Below are 14,254 nucleotides of genomic sequence, written 5' to 3' on the forward strand. Positions count from 1 at the left end.
CTCCAGCCCATAAACGTGTCATTGAAAACGTAATTCCCTATCCCCCTTTCACTCCTACAGCGTCGTTAATAGCGTGACGAAGAAACGAAGAGACCTCAACACCTTTTTCGCATGTAGGTTATGCCGCGACCGATGTCGACGCCGCCGCGGCACTCGGGCACATAACGAGAGCGATCCGTTTATAAGAGATCAAGAGTCGCGGGTTAAGGACGTGACTCGAGGACGATGACGATTCGTTCGCGTTCGTCTTGCGTCTTGCGTCTTCTATTTTCAGGCAACGCCGACGGTGAAGACACATCGGGAACGGCTGTTTCCCCCGGTGATTCCGCGTAACGCGGACGAAATCGATGCACCTCGACCCTCGCGCACCACCTATTTTTACAATTAATGGCGATTTTAGGGGCGCCCCCGTGATTCGCATTTTACGAACATATTCCCCTCTTCTTCTATCCTCTCGCTCCACCGACACCGACATCCTATGTCCGCCCACGTATTTATTTATGCATGTTGCCCGAGCCACGACCCTCGAAATGAACTGCAGCTGTACCTTGTAGTATAATAATGTGTACTTCCATAAAGTGCAAATAATTTTACGAGCCTAGGCTTTTATTGTTTCCATTGCTCCTTACTTTCAAAACTGTCGCCTTTCTTTTCTTCTTCTTCTTCTTCTTCTTCTTCTTCTTTACCTTATTTATTAAGGAGCTACGATGGGAGCGAGAGCGCAAAATTCCCTTCGCGTTAAGCTACGTCTTCACTCTCTTCGGTCTCCTATTTACCTGAAATTTCATAATTAAGCTTCAATCAAGCTTTCCTACACGTTTTATTAATTGTGTGTCTCGAGCGATTTCTATCCTCCAATCCTCCACGCAACTCCTCTCGAGGCCAGATTTTTTTTGTTTATTAAGCTGCATAATCGGAGCTGAGCAATTGCACGCTTGATGCAAACGAACAATTTTACTCTCATTCGTTTCATTGGGCTTGTGCGAATTTTGTCAACTATCAAGATTAATCCAAGTCGGTATAATGCCGAGCCTAGCTGACCATATTATTTACCAATTATCACATGACCTTATCATTTACTACATCCGAGCTTTGCTCGATTTTATACTTTCTTTAGCCAATGAGAAGGAATTTTATTTACAACTTAAAATAAGAAAGGCTTTCTTTGCTTTACGTGTATGCTTATACTTTGAGCCTCGTTACATCTTTATCAACCTGAATTTGCAATTGTATTTTTTTCAACATCCCACGATTAAGCCAAAGAGGAGACAGGAATAATTGTAAATGCATCGATAGTCAGCTAAAGAATAAAAGTCCTTTACTAACTTAATAAAATATTGCTAGTTGCGCGTCGAACACGAGAAAATATTTATCTCGATGAACGTTTAGTAAACGTAGAGCTTTCCCTATATTATGAACCAAGCGAGTGTCGAACCATACTAACTTTTCCCAGTACTAACCGCTACCTCGTGCATTGGCATGGGTACAAAAATGAAAATCGAATGAAGAAAAGAGAGATGGAGCGAGAAAAATAAAAGCTTAGAGATATAATATGAAGAACGGCAGGATTCGAGTTGTTGCTAACGCAGACGCGATCTCCTTTCTGTTACAGGACCAGTTCGAAAATCTATCCCTCCACACGCAAAAGGGGATAGATTTTCTGGAGCGATATGGCCACTTCATTCGGGATCGCTGCACCATCGAGGAGGAGTACGCGACGAAGCTCAGGTAGGCTCATGCCCCAATTGGTCCGCCGGCATAAGTCGGCAGGATGGATCGCCAACATCGCGATTTCGGCGAGTGGCGCCTTCGCTCGGCCCACGCTTTCCTCGCGCGATCGCTCAATTATGATAATGGCAGGGTGACGCGTTGCCCCCGTCGTTTTTCATAGACGACGATTATTATTATTATTATTATTATTATTATTATTATTATTATTATTATTGGTTCGGATTGCGCGGCCAGTTAACAATATGTTCCCAACGAGCCCATTAAGCATGTAGTGAATATGCGAACGGCCGCTAAAGAATTTACGAGCTTGTATAATGATTTATTTATACATGCCGTGAAATAAAGCGACTTTCCGCTTAATATTGTTCAAGCGGTTACGTTTTCCTTTCGAAATAATTCTCAAACGACGCTTGATTTACATTTAATGTTACGCACGGGATATGCGCCTATTCGTAAAAAGTTCATTTCTTTCGGCGAGAATTTAAAAGACTTTCGACTTTCTTACGTGCCGTTAGCCGTATAGAAAGATATTTCCTGGTTGCGCAATGTGTTAACTTAAGCGACAAAAAAAAAAAAAAAAAAAAAAAATAAAATAAAAAAATTAGAAAAAAAAGAAGTATCACAACTCATAAAGTAACACATTGGATTTTATGATTCCATAACGTTACGCCGTTATGTAAAAGTGTAGCGCTCTGTCGCCCATAAGAAAATCCATGAACTTAGAAAGAAATCGTTTTGTAATTTTGTAAAATGATTGGGATTTATATGAGTGTGCGTGCGTCCTATTGTATCTTGGAAGTTGCGATAGGGAGAATAAGAAGCGGTAAGAGAGAGAGAGAAGCTAGAAGTTTGTCGCTAAAGTGAATTAAAATCATTTATCGTGTAAATAATTCATCGCCCCGGCAAAGGAACACCAAAGAGCAATTAGCCGCACAGTGGCAAGTTGCCGATAACCGGTGCTAGAGTGGTTTGAAGGGTGGATGGGGGTGGGGTGGGGTGGGGACTTGTTATTGGAGAGAAGTATCAGGGAAGCTTCATTCATCGTTGAGCTTATCGATAAGTGGCGCTCGAGGCGTAGGGGCATCGTCGTTCGCCATCTCCTTTTCGCGCGACAAGCATAAAAAGAAAAAGCGCGGATAGAAGGGAACAAAGGCGCGCTGATGATGGGTCGGGGGACGGTGGCCGAGGTGTGTTAACCGAGAGTCGATTTGCAAAGCCCCTTGACGGGGGTTAAAAGAGTCCTCCTGAATGCCGCCAACTATGGGAAACTCGATGCATTTTTCTTGATGTAACGCGCCCGTTGCAATTCCCCAACATCGCACTTCCAGCTCATTTTGCATCGATCTCACATGCGACTTCCGTTTTTTCTTATGTGTGGCGACGAGTGTACGCATGCGCGCGCGTGTGTGGGTGTGCGTGAGAGAGAACGGACTAACCTTCGGATTGCCGAGATCGAGACGAGAGATTCGATTAGTATTTTGTTCTCACTCGAGTATCTCTTGCTGCTATGGAATTGAGTTTTGCTTTTTTTTTTTTATGGCTGTTCATTAACTGTCTTTTCTTTCTTTTCTTTTGTTTTCTTTATGCTTGTTGTTAGTTTTCAAAGAGAATAGATAACGAAGATGTGAAATTGACTGTTATCTTGACAATAAAAAAATAAGTTTTTCCATCGGTACAAACTATAAATATCAAAATGTTTTTACTGTACTTTTGACATTGGTCGTGTCTTTATTTTAATCTGGCTATTGCGAAATATCCGTTAAATGATATTTCAAAATAAAATTGTCGCAAATACAAGTTTACATAGCCTCTGTACATATTGAATGTATTGAATTCAAATTTAAACAATCATACATACATTCAATTAGAAACAAACGCGGATCTAATCATTTATAATATTATTATTATTATTATTGCTTATGATTATTGTATTTAATAACAGTAATACTATTAAATCGAATTAAATACATGTTTTCCCTAAACACATAATTACGTTCATTAATTTCGACTAATTTAGATTGTCTTTTTTAATTTTTTTCTTTACTTCTTTATTACTGTTATAAAGTTTTCCTTTAAGATACGTGAATATTAGTGCGTAAAAGCGTTAATTTGATTCGGTGAAAATTATTAATCCAACACCATGGTCTATTAATATGGAAATCGATTGAGCTAACATGTAATTCCAATTGTTTGCTTTCTCTAAGATTCTTAAGTGCTGAAACTTATATGTTGCTCTCCGCTCTCTGACAACTTTGTAAATATTGAAACATTTAGAAAATAACTAAGCATTCTAATTATGCATTCAGTTTCATTGTTGAAATATATCGTTACGCTTTACTTTCTTTCGTGCTGCTGTAAAATGAAAAAAAAAAAGAAAAAAAAACAAGATTCATTTTTATTATATTGCCATTCATTGGAATGGAGAAGCGTTTGAAGCGTTTAACATATTACATAACAATTAGGAAATTTCAAAAGTATAGCTTCCCTCCATTAAAGTGGAGACAGCCTTACCTTAGGCTGCATGCGATTTATCCTAAATAAAAATATGAAATTGGCGGAAAAATCAGGACAGACAACCATCAAACGAAAATGTAGCAAATGTACCGTAATATCGCGTTGGTAATGAATTTAATTTACTCATTTACAAACTTACTATGTTTATTTTTATCATTTTATGGCATTTTTATGCGTAGCATATCGTTTTATTAAGCTATTCATTTGGATATGAAAGTTATTAGCTTTATCACTTGTTTATCTTTGAGAAAGCGTCATTGAACAACACGATGATGTAGCGGAAAATTTCATTTTGATACAATAGGTTTCGTTAATACATTAATGTTGTTTTAGTTTTATTGCTAATAGTTAATAATATGTATTAACGAACTAATTGCACGTGAATGAGTAATATTTCGCATTTAATTATAAAGTTCCATTAGAAAATGTTGAAGTTTAGTTTAGTCATTTACCCAGTAGATATGGATTTGGTTCATGAAAATATGTCGAAAATTCAAGAAAATTTTAACGTCACTACACTCAGCTACGTAACAACATATAAATAATCGTGTCGGCATCCCACGTTTTCTTCATTCTTTAATTCTCTTCTCCAGCACGGACTAGCAACTTAAACTTTCAGTGCTTCCCGCCGTTTTCTTTTCCCCACAGCCGTCGTACTTTATTATTATTCTGATTGCGCACATAACTGGATGAATAGCAGAAAATAGTCTATTTCGTTTATATGTCATGTATTTATACACAAAGTTTCTAAATTTATATTTTAACTCCCGACGAGTTTACTTAACTCGCTATGCAAAATGTTTATTTACAACGAGTGTGTGTTGAACGAATAATACAAATGAAGTAACAATAGATCAGGGAGGCCTTTATTTTTAAAGCCTCGTTAAGAAATTATCGGCGTCATCGATTATATTAATAATTATTGTGATGAAATTTAGTTTTATAAAATTTCATAAATTCTGAAAATACTTATCTTTTTCCATACAATGTTTACTCGTTCATTATTTCACCATCTAATAATATTCCATATAAGATATTATCATAAATAGTTAAAGATTTTCAATATTTTAATGGGTCTTGGGTTAATTAATCCATGTAATACAAATGTTATTGTAAGTAAGATAGAAGTTTGAATATAAGTGCAGTATGATATTATGTTTTTTAAAAATGTTTTAATTCAATTGTTTTATTTTAAATTGGATTGCGATTTAGTATTCTATATATATATATATATATATATATATATATATGTATGTATATGTATGTATGTATGTATGTATGTATGTATTGAAGAGCTTAGTATTAATAAAGAAAAACGTAAAGGCATTAGTACGTGAATTTGTATTTAATGTCAACCTTGGTATGGGTATTGTAAGCCAGACAAATCGTTCGAATTATTTATCGACATTTTCAGTCAAAGAAATATTAACATTTAGCGCTTGAGTATTCGGTCAATAAAAAATTGCCTAGTTATTAGCAAGAAAATTGAAAATCTCCCGAGGATTCGAACAATCGAGAATAGAGCTCCATTGAATATTATAAAAAATTGAAAATGAATAAAATTACAAAGCAAAAACTTACAAATTATACGCGATTTTTACAAACAATAAATTCTATTTGCGAAGAAAAATAATCAGGTTCTTTGTTTAAATTGTAGTCAGTAAACAAGGGATATATTTATATAAGTTCATGAACCATCGTTTACTGCTGCACTCGTCACTCTTGTATTCGATGCCAATTATCGTAATACCCGATCAGTTCGCCTCGTTAAAACTTTTAACACGGAGCATTGAAAGGTATATCGATTAAATGTATCTTACGCAAAAGTATAAAACTGATCGTTTCGCATAGCTCGGACGAAAATATCACGCGTACCTGAGTTCTTTATATCCGTATAATTAAAATCTAGAACATTAACGTATGGATGTTATGGTCGAGTGTTAGGATTCGGGCTCCTCAGCTCGATAGCCCAAGCATTAGCATAGATAAGCTCACTATTTGTTGTTTTGGTCGTGCGCTTACACGAGTACAAGTGAAACCAGCTGGTAAGCGGGAGCTGCTGGGGGCTTTTCGAATTCCTGACGCTTGCCAAATAAAGACGAGCGTCTCGCGCGCCCACGTGGTCACTGCCCAAGCTGTCCTCGAGGCGAAAGCCCCGACTGGCTGACTTTACCATTATCGGCGAGCCTCGGCGGCGGATCGCGGGGGGTTGGGAGACTTAGCGATGCTAAGCGGCCGGGGAATGATCGAGGAACTATAAGGACTATTAATTGGGGGGGGGTTGTACTATTGGCGGGGACGGGGAGGTTACCATTATCGAAAAATGTGTCGCGTGTGGTTGGGTTCGATGCCTCGTGAATGCTTGCGTTGTGGGAGGATGCTGGAGGCGTCGGATCATTGAGAGCTTGAAAATGGTGGCACATTTGCTTTTTGCAGCTGATTAATTCGCCATTCGAGCTTCGCGTGATTATTACGAGAGACTTAGCTGCACTTAGGAATAATAAATATGAGAGGACGGGTAGGTAAAGCTTGTCTGGCCGGCCGGCTTACTTACTACCACTATTGATCCACCGCCGACTATTTTGCTTCCGAGTCACGTACACGATTTTCAATGAAACATCGCCCGTTTTTTTAGACATTTCTTTCTTCGCCTCTCGTCGATCTCGTCCATCTATCCAAAATAATAAAAAAATAAATAAATAAATAAATAAATAATAATAATAATAATAATAATAATAATAGTAAAGTGTCGCTGTCCGTTAATAAAGCACAACGCCTGAATCTAACTATAGAATAAAATTTATTTAATGTTTTATTTTTATACCGGTAGTAATGTTAATCAACTAAATTCTGAAAATTTCCAGTTGCCTTTTCTCTTCCTTTTCTTAAACGAGCGATGATTTTTTTAAGCGGACATAAATTGCCGCCTAATGTCAAATAGCAAAATATTCGTTTTTCAACATAGTCCGAGTTGCGCGAGCAAACTTGGAAACTTACGAGCAACGCCAAATGCTGTAAAATATTCCGAAAATATCAGCAAAGTTTATCCTCGTAGAGTCGGGCGACGACGACGACGAGCCTACGTGAACGTATACGAAATATACGAGAAGTCGCTTACCTCAGCATTATTCTACGTATGAAATTGAATAATATCGAACATGTCAGACACGCGTGTACGAAGATGGCGAACGGCGGCTCGTAACTGTAATAGAATTGACTTTACGGAGTATCGAGTGGTTGCACTGGCATTAATATTTAACAGAGCCATTTAATTATCATTATAATGTTCTTACTAAAATCAGCCTGATTGTGTAGCGACGTTCTTAAGGCGAAACACGATTAACGTCTAGCGCCCATAAATTTTTTCGGCTATTCTTATGTCCCTCTTCTAATAAATTCCCTTACGTAATAGGGAAATACGAGTGGGCGGCATGTGAATCACATGGGCAGTAGTAGTGTGATGGCGAAAGCGCGGGCTTGGCGCACGAAATCGCGGACCAATAATGACTTTTGTTTTATATGTTTGCAGGAATCTGGTGAAGCGCTACCAGCCGAAAAAGAAGGAGGAGGAGGATTATCAGTAAGTATTTGCCGTCCGTTGACCTAGAAAACCCGATTAACCTCAAACTGCACTGGCACGACGGGGCTTTTTCCCTCCTCGATCCAACCAGCCCCTGTGTATTACATTTACCTATCGCTAGCATCCCTGAGCCGCTCAATTGCATTACGGATTTCGTTCAATCGATCCCAATTACGCCGATTCCCCCAATATCCCCTCGTCGTCGACCCCTTTCCTCGTTCATCGACCGCGACACTTTTTACGCCCCAGCGCTTGCTTATCCACATAATATTTCCGCGCTGCGCAAATGTCGCGTCGTCGAAAAATAGTTTTTCACGCATCGACGCTAGCTGCTCCAATTTTACAATTTTACAATGCCCGCGATGCCTGGCGGATTCTTGGCTTCGACCTGGCCAACGCGTCTGCCTGGGTTGTGTGTGTGTGTGTGTGCGCGCGCGCGACTCGTGGTAAGATTATCAATAACTTGAGGGACGTGTATCGCGGCTATCATCGCATATCGTTCGTTTCGTTTGCTTAATGCCCGGTTATCCCCTTCTTATGTTATATCGAATGTTAGTCACTCGAATAAAATTCTGCGTTCTCGCCAGTTTTTATTCGTTATCGAGCACGTGGACCAAGCAAAAGTCCACGAATCACGAATAATTAAAGAATTTTATCTGTATGTCGTTATCGGGATTATCGGTGTATAACCGTACATTTATCACGCTGGATTATTTACTATTTTCATATGCAGAGAAATTTTTCGTAATTGGCGTTCGATGCTTCCTTACCGCCCGTTAAACGAAACGCGTTCAAGAATCGCGCAACACTCGATTAAACTAACTAAACCGCTACACAAAATGTCGTGATTGAATCAAAATATCACCACATCAAATGCAACGTGGTTATTGCGTATAATGAAATCAAGAGGAAATCTCTTTTGGAAATCAAAAGGAGCTTAGTAGATGTTGCACAAACCTTGCGGACCAACAACATACCTAAAGTATCTCGTAATATCACTTTAAAATCTAATAAATTGGCCAATTTCAGCAGTGGCTAGAGTAAAACATAACTTTCCATAAAGATTCACTCGTTTGCTTTAATTTTAGAATACTCGCATGAAATAATAATAATAATAATAATAATAATAATAATAATAATAATTGTATTTCGTTAGTAATAAAGATAAATCACGCTTTGAAAAACAAATTCATAACACATTACGTGCGCGCGCAACTTAATATAATTCGAGATATTGTATAATTAATGTTAAAGACAATGTCACAACGTAAGGTGTGTGCTCGATGTGATTTTTACAAAATAACGCGAATAATAAAAGCCTTAGTTGGACGAGTTAATAACGAATGTGAAAATAGGTGAGATTTATGCGTATGCGCATAAGTAATATTGGAATACTTCGCTAACGAGAACAATTTGCCGATGCTAAGTCGCACCTTTCATTATTTTTCTTTCTTTCTTTCACTTTTGCACAAATTCCGTAACACCTTGCCTGAATTATCGAATTAATTTATGCGATGTTGACAGTCGCAGCAGCTTACGTTTATCGGCTCCATTTTATACAAAATCTTTAACGTGCATTGTGAAAATCACCTCTACTCGAAGCCCGGCGATATCGTTGGAAAGTTGAGAAGAAACAAGAATTTCGTTATTTTACGTACGAGCACATTTCCAGAGTCTTATAAAAAATCCATGATCGACATCCTTGACGTTCTCTTTGCACGCAAGCATTATGAAATTTTTGTCTTCAATTTATTTTTCCATTTTTTTTTTTTTTCATTTCTTTGTTCCTTTTTCCTTTTTATTTGTAATTACAAAGAACGGTAATCGGGACAAATCGTATGCTTGCAAAATAATTAATTTAAATCAATGTTCTGGAATAAGACGTTATATGCGGCCGAAAACTGTGATGAGAATTAGTGTAGAGACGCTACTTCATAAATTTATAGCTTGAAATTAAATTGGAAGCGCAAACTTTCATTTGAATTAAATTCTAGAAATTCCGAATTACGTGTCTAAATGCTCGATTGGCGAGCAATGTCCGATGATAAACGATAAACGCGTGCGATTCAATGTATTGAAATTAAGTGAATGTTTTGTTCTCGATTTCTCGAGTCCATGACCATGGGATAAAAGGGTAAAAGAAAAAAAATAACAAGAAAAAAAAAAGGAAAAGCACAGCGAGCTGTGTAGGTAGGTAAATCGTAAGCTGCCAATGTGGTCGGAATTATAACGCCTAAGATATTGTACAGTTTGTCTACTTACGACAGATACTTTGTTATCCCTGTATTATCCTTTAATAAGAAATTAATTCCCACGAGATTGGCAGTCTTGAATAAGATACGACAAAGCGATAGGGAGTGGTCGATCCGTTTCAAGCAAAACCTCTCGTCCTGTCGAATCGACACGGAGTGATAAACAATAAACAGGCGTCTCGAGCTCCCCAACAATCCCATTAATATTTATTAATAATAATTATCGTGGAGCGATGCTTGGCTAATTACTCGTTATTTTCAAGTCGTTGTCTGAATGATCGGAAGTATAAGATTGATTAAGCGAGCGATCGAGGATGGCGCGCGTGCTAAAATAAATAAAGAGTCCCGCGATCGCTTAACTAACGAATGAATGAACCTATCGAGCGTCTATGATCGGTATGTTACAAAAGCCGACGTCCAAGACATCTCGTTTCCGCATAAAGTAAGATAAAAGGAAGGGAAAAATTGGGAAGGCGCGGGGTATGGACGAAAAAAAGAGAAAAAACCAAGGAAAGGAGGAGCGAAAGATACACCCACGGGCCGAGCTGGCTAAAACGAAGCCGGGACGTTGCTTACCTCCCGCGTCGTGGCCGTAATGGTGACCGTCGCGGTGGTGACCGTCGCGACGAACGTCGTAGTGACCGTCGCGTTCGCCGTCTCCTAACGAGGACATACGCATAAAAATGCGTCTGAGACAGCACGGCACAGGGCCGCTCACCGCGTCTCTTTCACTTTGCAGGTACAGTCCGTGCCGGGCGTTCAAGAAGGAGCTGAATGAAGTTAACGACCAGGCAGGCCAGCGGGAGGTTATCGCCGAGAACCTCCAGGCCAACGTGCTGCGCGAGCTCGGCATACTCGTTAAGGAGTTCAAGGAGGACCGGAAAAAGTACCTGCAGGAGGGCGTGAGACTGCGCACGACCCTCGCCGGCCAGATTGGCAACCTCGAGCGAGCGCGTAAAGCGTACGAGAAGGCCTTCAGGGAGGCGGAGAGGGCCTCCGAGAATTACCAAAAGGCAGATGCGGACTACGATCTGTCGCGCTCCGAGGTGAGGAGGAGGAGGAGGATGATGAGGAGGAGGAGAAGGAGGAGGAGGAGGAGGAGGAGGGGAGGAGGAGGAGGAGGAGATAGAGGAAAATGAGGAGAGGAAGCTGGAGCTAGAGCTAGAAGCACCGCGTGGGTCATGGGGTCCATCATTGACATCCTTGACACGGGGCTTAGGATTGTGACGAGGAGCGTGGTGGGGGACGACCGGGCTCAATGGCAATTTTTGCCTTCGCACGCGATAATTCTCCATTATCCTCCGAACGATGCATCACAATTCATTGTTAAGACTTGAAATTTAAAACGGATAAAATAATTATTAAGACGTTAAATATTAACAAGAGGTATGTGATGAACGTTTCCGGTAACTAGTTTAATGGCTTTCTTTATTTATTTTATTTCTCCAAACACAGCCCTCGCCCCTCCGTCCCTCCGCCAATCCGCCAATCCGCCAATCCGCCAATCCTTCTTTTAATCCAAGACAGTTAAACAAATGCAATATTTTATATGTCAATTGGCGTCGTGGGGCACTTTCGTTTTCTATCGATCGCGATCGTTGCGCGTTAATGTAAATAATCGTTAGATTATTATTGGCTTGGCCTTAGAGCGAGTACTACTTATTATAATAAAAATAGAGATTATGTAGTAATTATTTGGTAGCGATCGGCGAATTAATAGCCATAAATATCCAACGTCATAGACTAGAGGACTTGCTATTATTATGATATATGAATCAATGGGAAAAATAAACAAATTGACAAAGAGTCGGCAACATAATATCGTGAATGTGTTTATAATTGCTTATGCTTATTATAAACAGGCCTTTAGTTAGTCTCGATTATTAGGTTGAAAATGGGGGAAATTTGTTATGCTCATTCGAAATCTCTCACTCGTTTTAGGTTGAAAAACAGAGGATGAATATGAATATGAAGACGCAACAAAGTGAAGAAGCCAAGACGGAGTATGCAAAACAATTGCAAACTACAAACGACATGCAAACCCTACATTATCACACAGCCATGCCAGAAGTATTTCAACACTTGCAGGTTAGTTTAATTGCTGAAGCATTGTTGCAATAAACGTGAAAGTTTACACGCGGACGTTCAATTTTTGCATTAGGATAATGTTTAATTGAACTAATTGAGGAAATCGAGGAAGGATAGTGTAATTTGATATTCACAACGATTTTTAACGATTTATTATAGTATTTTTAACGAGTATTATATTGTTATTGATTTGCAATTAATTTTTCATAACGTATAACAATGTCGTAACAATAAAGTATTACTTTAAACGGATTGGCAATCGCTTGTGTTTTATAATTCTTTCATTCGATATTATTTTGTGGTAAAGAGTAAAGGAGTCGTCGTCGCTCAAACGTGCCATCGTAGCAAACACGATTTTTTCATTTTTTTTTTCTTCTTTTTTTCTTCCTTTTTTTCTTTTTCTTTTCTTTTTTCTTTTTTTTTTTTTTTTTTTTGTTTCTATTCAATACAATAAAATTCGCTTTCGAGATATTTGAATCTCATATTTCGAATCACATTTCGTTTATGGCGATGCTTATATTATAATGAATAAATATTTTTACGTCCAATTACTTTTCTAATGTGTGGCAAGTAGTATGTAGTTACCAAATTCTATAATGTCAACCTATCGAGCGCCTAATTTTGATAATTAATAATAATTTTTTATAAAAATTGCAACGGTATATTAGACGGTATATTGTTTGGGCTTGATATTTGTATTTAATGAACGAGAGAGAAATTATAAGTGTAAATTTTCCTAAAAACTGCATTCTTCCTATAATTATTTTCATTTGTTTCATTTATTCTTCGTATTATTTATTATTATTTATTATTTATTATTATTATTATTATTATTATTATTACTTTCTGAGAAAAAGGAAGGTTTCACGGAAGGAATAGCTTAAAATTAGAAAATCTTGATGCATTAAACAAAAATAATTGCTTTAAATATCGCACGGAAGATTATTTTTAAAAATCATCGTCTGCGTGAAATAAACATTATTTTTAGTTTTATCGATACGATGTTTTATTTCATTACCAGCGAATAATGCGCGCATATGCACTTCATTTCCAAATTATAACTACGTTGATATATAAACGTGACGGTATCAGATAACGACCGTTTTATTTTAAGACGAACGCCCATATAACGACATACACGGACGCACAATAAGTTCGAACGTAGAGGATTGGCCAGTGGACGTCACTTTTATGAGATTTTCTCAAAATATCCGTACCGATATCCGCGAATTACCGAGCATGAATATCAATTGTCTAATGCTCGAAATGCCTCGAAATTTCCAAGACTAACGACGACTCACCTGGACAGTTTAACCTCTGAACAAAGACACGGTAAAACAACCAATACCCCCCCCCCCACCCAATAGCCCCAACAACGTAATAAGAACAGATCGAGACGATATTTCGGATATTCGAGGCTATTATTGGCCACGTGTCTCTGTCGCACGCAACAGCACGCACGTTTAACGCTATATTTTTGAACCGGCAGGAATTGGACGAGAAGCGGATAAAGAACATGAGGAATTACATGCTCAAGTCCGTGGAGATCGAGCGCTCGGTATCGCCCATCATCACCCAGTGCCTCGACGGCATCGAGAAGGCCGCGAATGAAATTAACGAGAAGGAGGACACGTTCCTGGTGATCGAACGCTACAAGAGCGGCTTCCAGCCGCCCGGCGACTTCCCCTTCGAGGATCTCTCCGCGGCGAAGATGCTCGACAGCAATAGCCGGTTTCCCCAGCCGGCGATGCAGCCGATCCATAATCACCTCACGGTCAAGGGCACCGTATCCGGCATGAAGACCAAAAAGCGTGTCGGCATTTTCGGTATTTTCAGCAGCAACAAGGTACGCCACCGGCGCCTCGCCTCTTATCTTTAATATCGCCAATTTACCTTGAAATATTCGCCCCATAATTATTACGAGTTTATAAAGGCTATTTGCATTAGAGTAGATCGAGATAGATTTTCAATGCTTTCGGTTCGCAAGTTTCGTTATCTGCTGTTGTTGTTTCATTCCTTTCCTTTCCTATACTTTTTCTTCTTCTTTTTTCTCTCTCTCTCCCTCTCTCTCTCTCTCTCTCTCTCTCTC

General features: G+C 38.9%; 1 protein-coding gene across 1 annotated transcript in view; it reads left to right on the forward strand.

Moving 5' to 3' along the window:
* The window catches only part of Cip4 (formin-binding protein 1-like Cip4), a 58,881-nt gene that overhangs the window by 37,202 nt on the left and 7,425 nt on the right, over positions 1-14,254 (forward strand). The window contains exons 2-6 of the mRNA XM_011507944.1: positions 1,613-1,728; positions 7,775-7,825; positions 10,817-11,123; positions 12,019-12,165; positions 13,655-14,011. Coding sequence (XP_011506246.1) covers positions 1,613-1,728; positions 7,775-7,825; positions 10,817-11,123; positions 12,019-12,165; positions 13,655-14,011 — 978 coding nt within the window. The remainder of the gene's footprint in view (positions 1-1,612; positions 1,729-7,774; positions 7,826-10,816; positions 11,124-12,018; positions 12,166-13,654; positions 14,012-14,254) is intronic.

This window comes from Ceratosolen solmsi, unplaced genomic scaffold (assembly GCF_000503995.2).
Source record: "Ceratosolen solmsi marchali unplaced genomic scaffold, CerSol_1.0 scaffold1, whole genome shotgun sequence".
Lineage (NCBI taxonomy): Eukaryota > Metazoa > Arthropoda > Insecta > Hymenoptera > Agaonidae > Ceratosolen > Ceratosolen solmsi.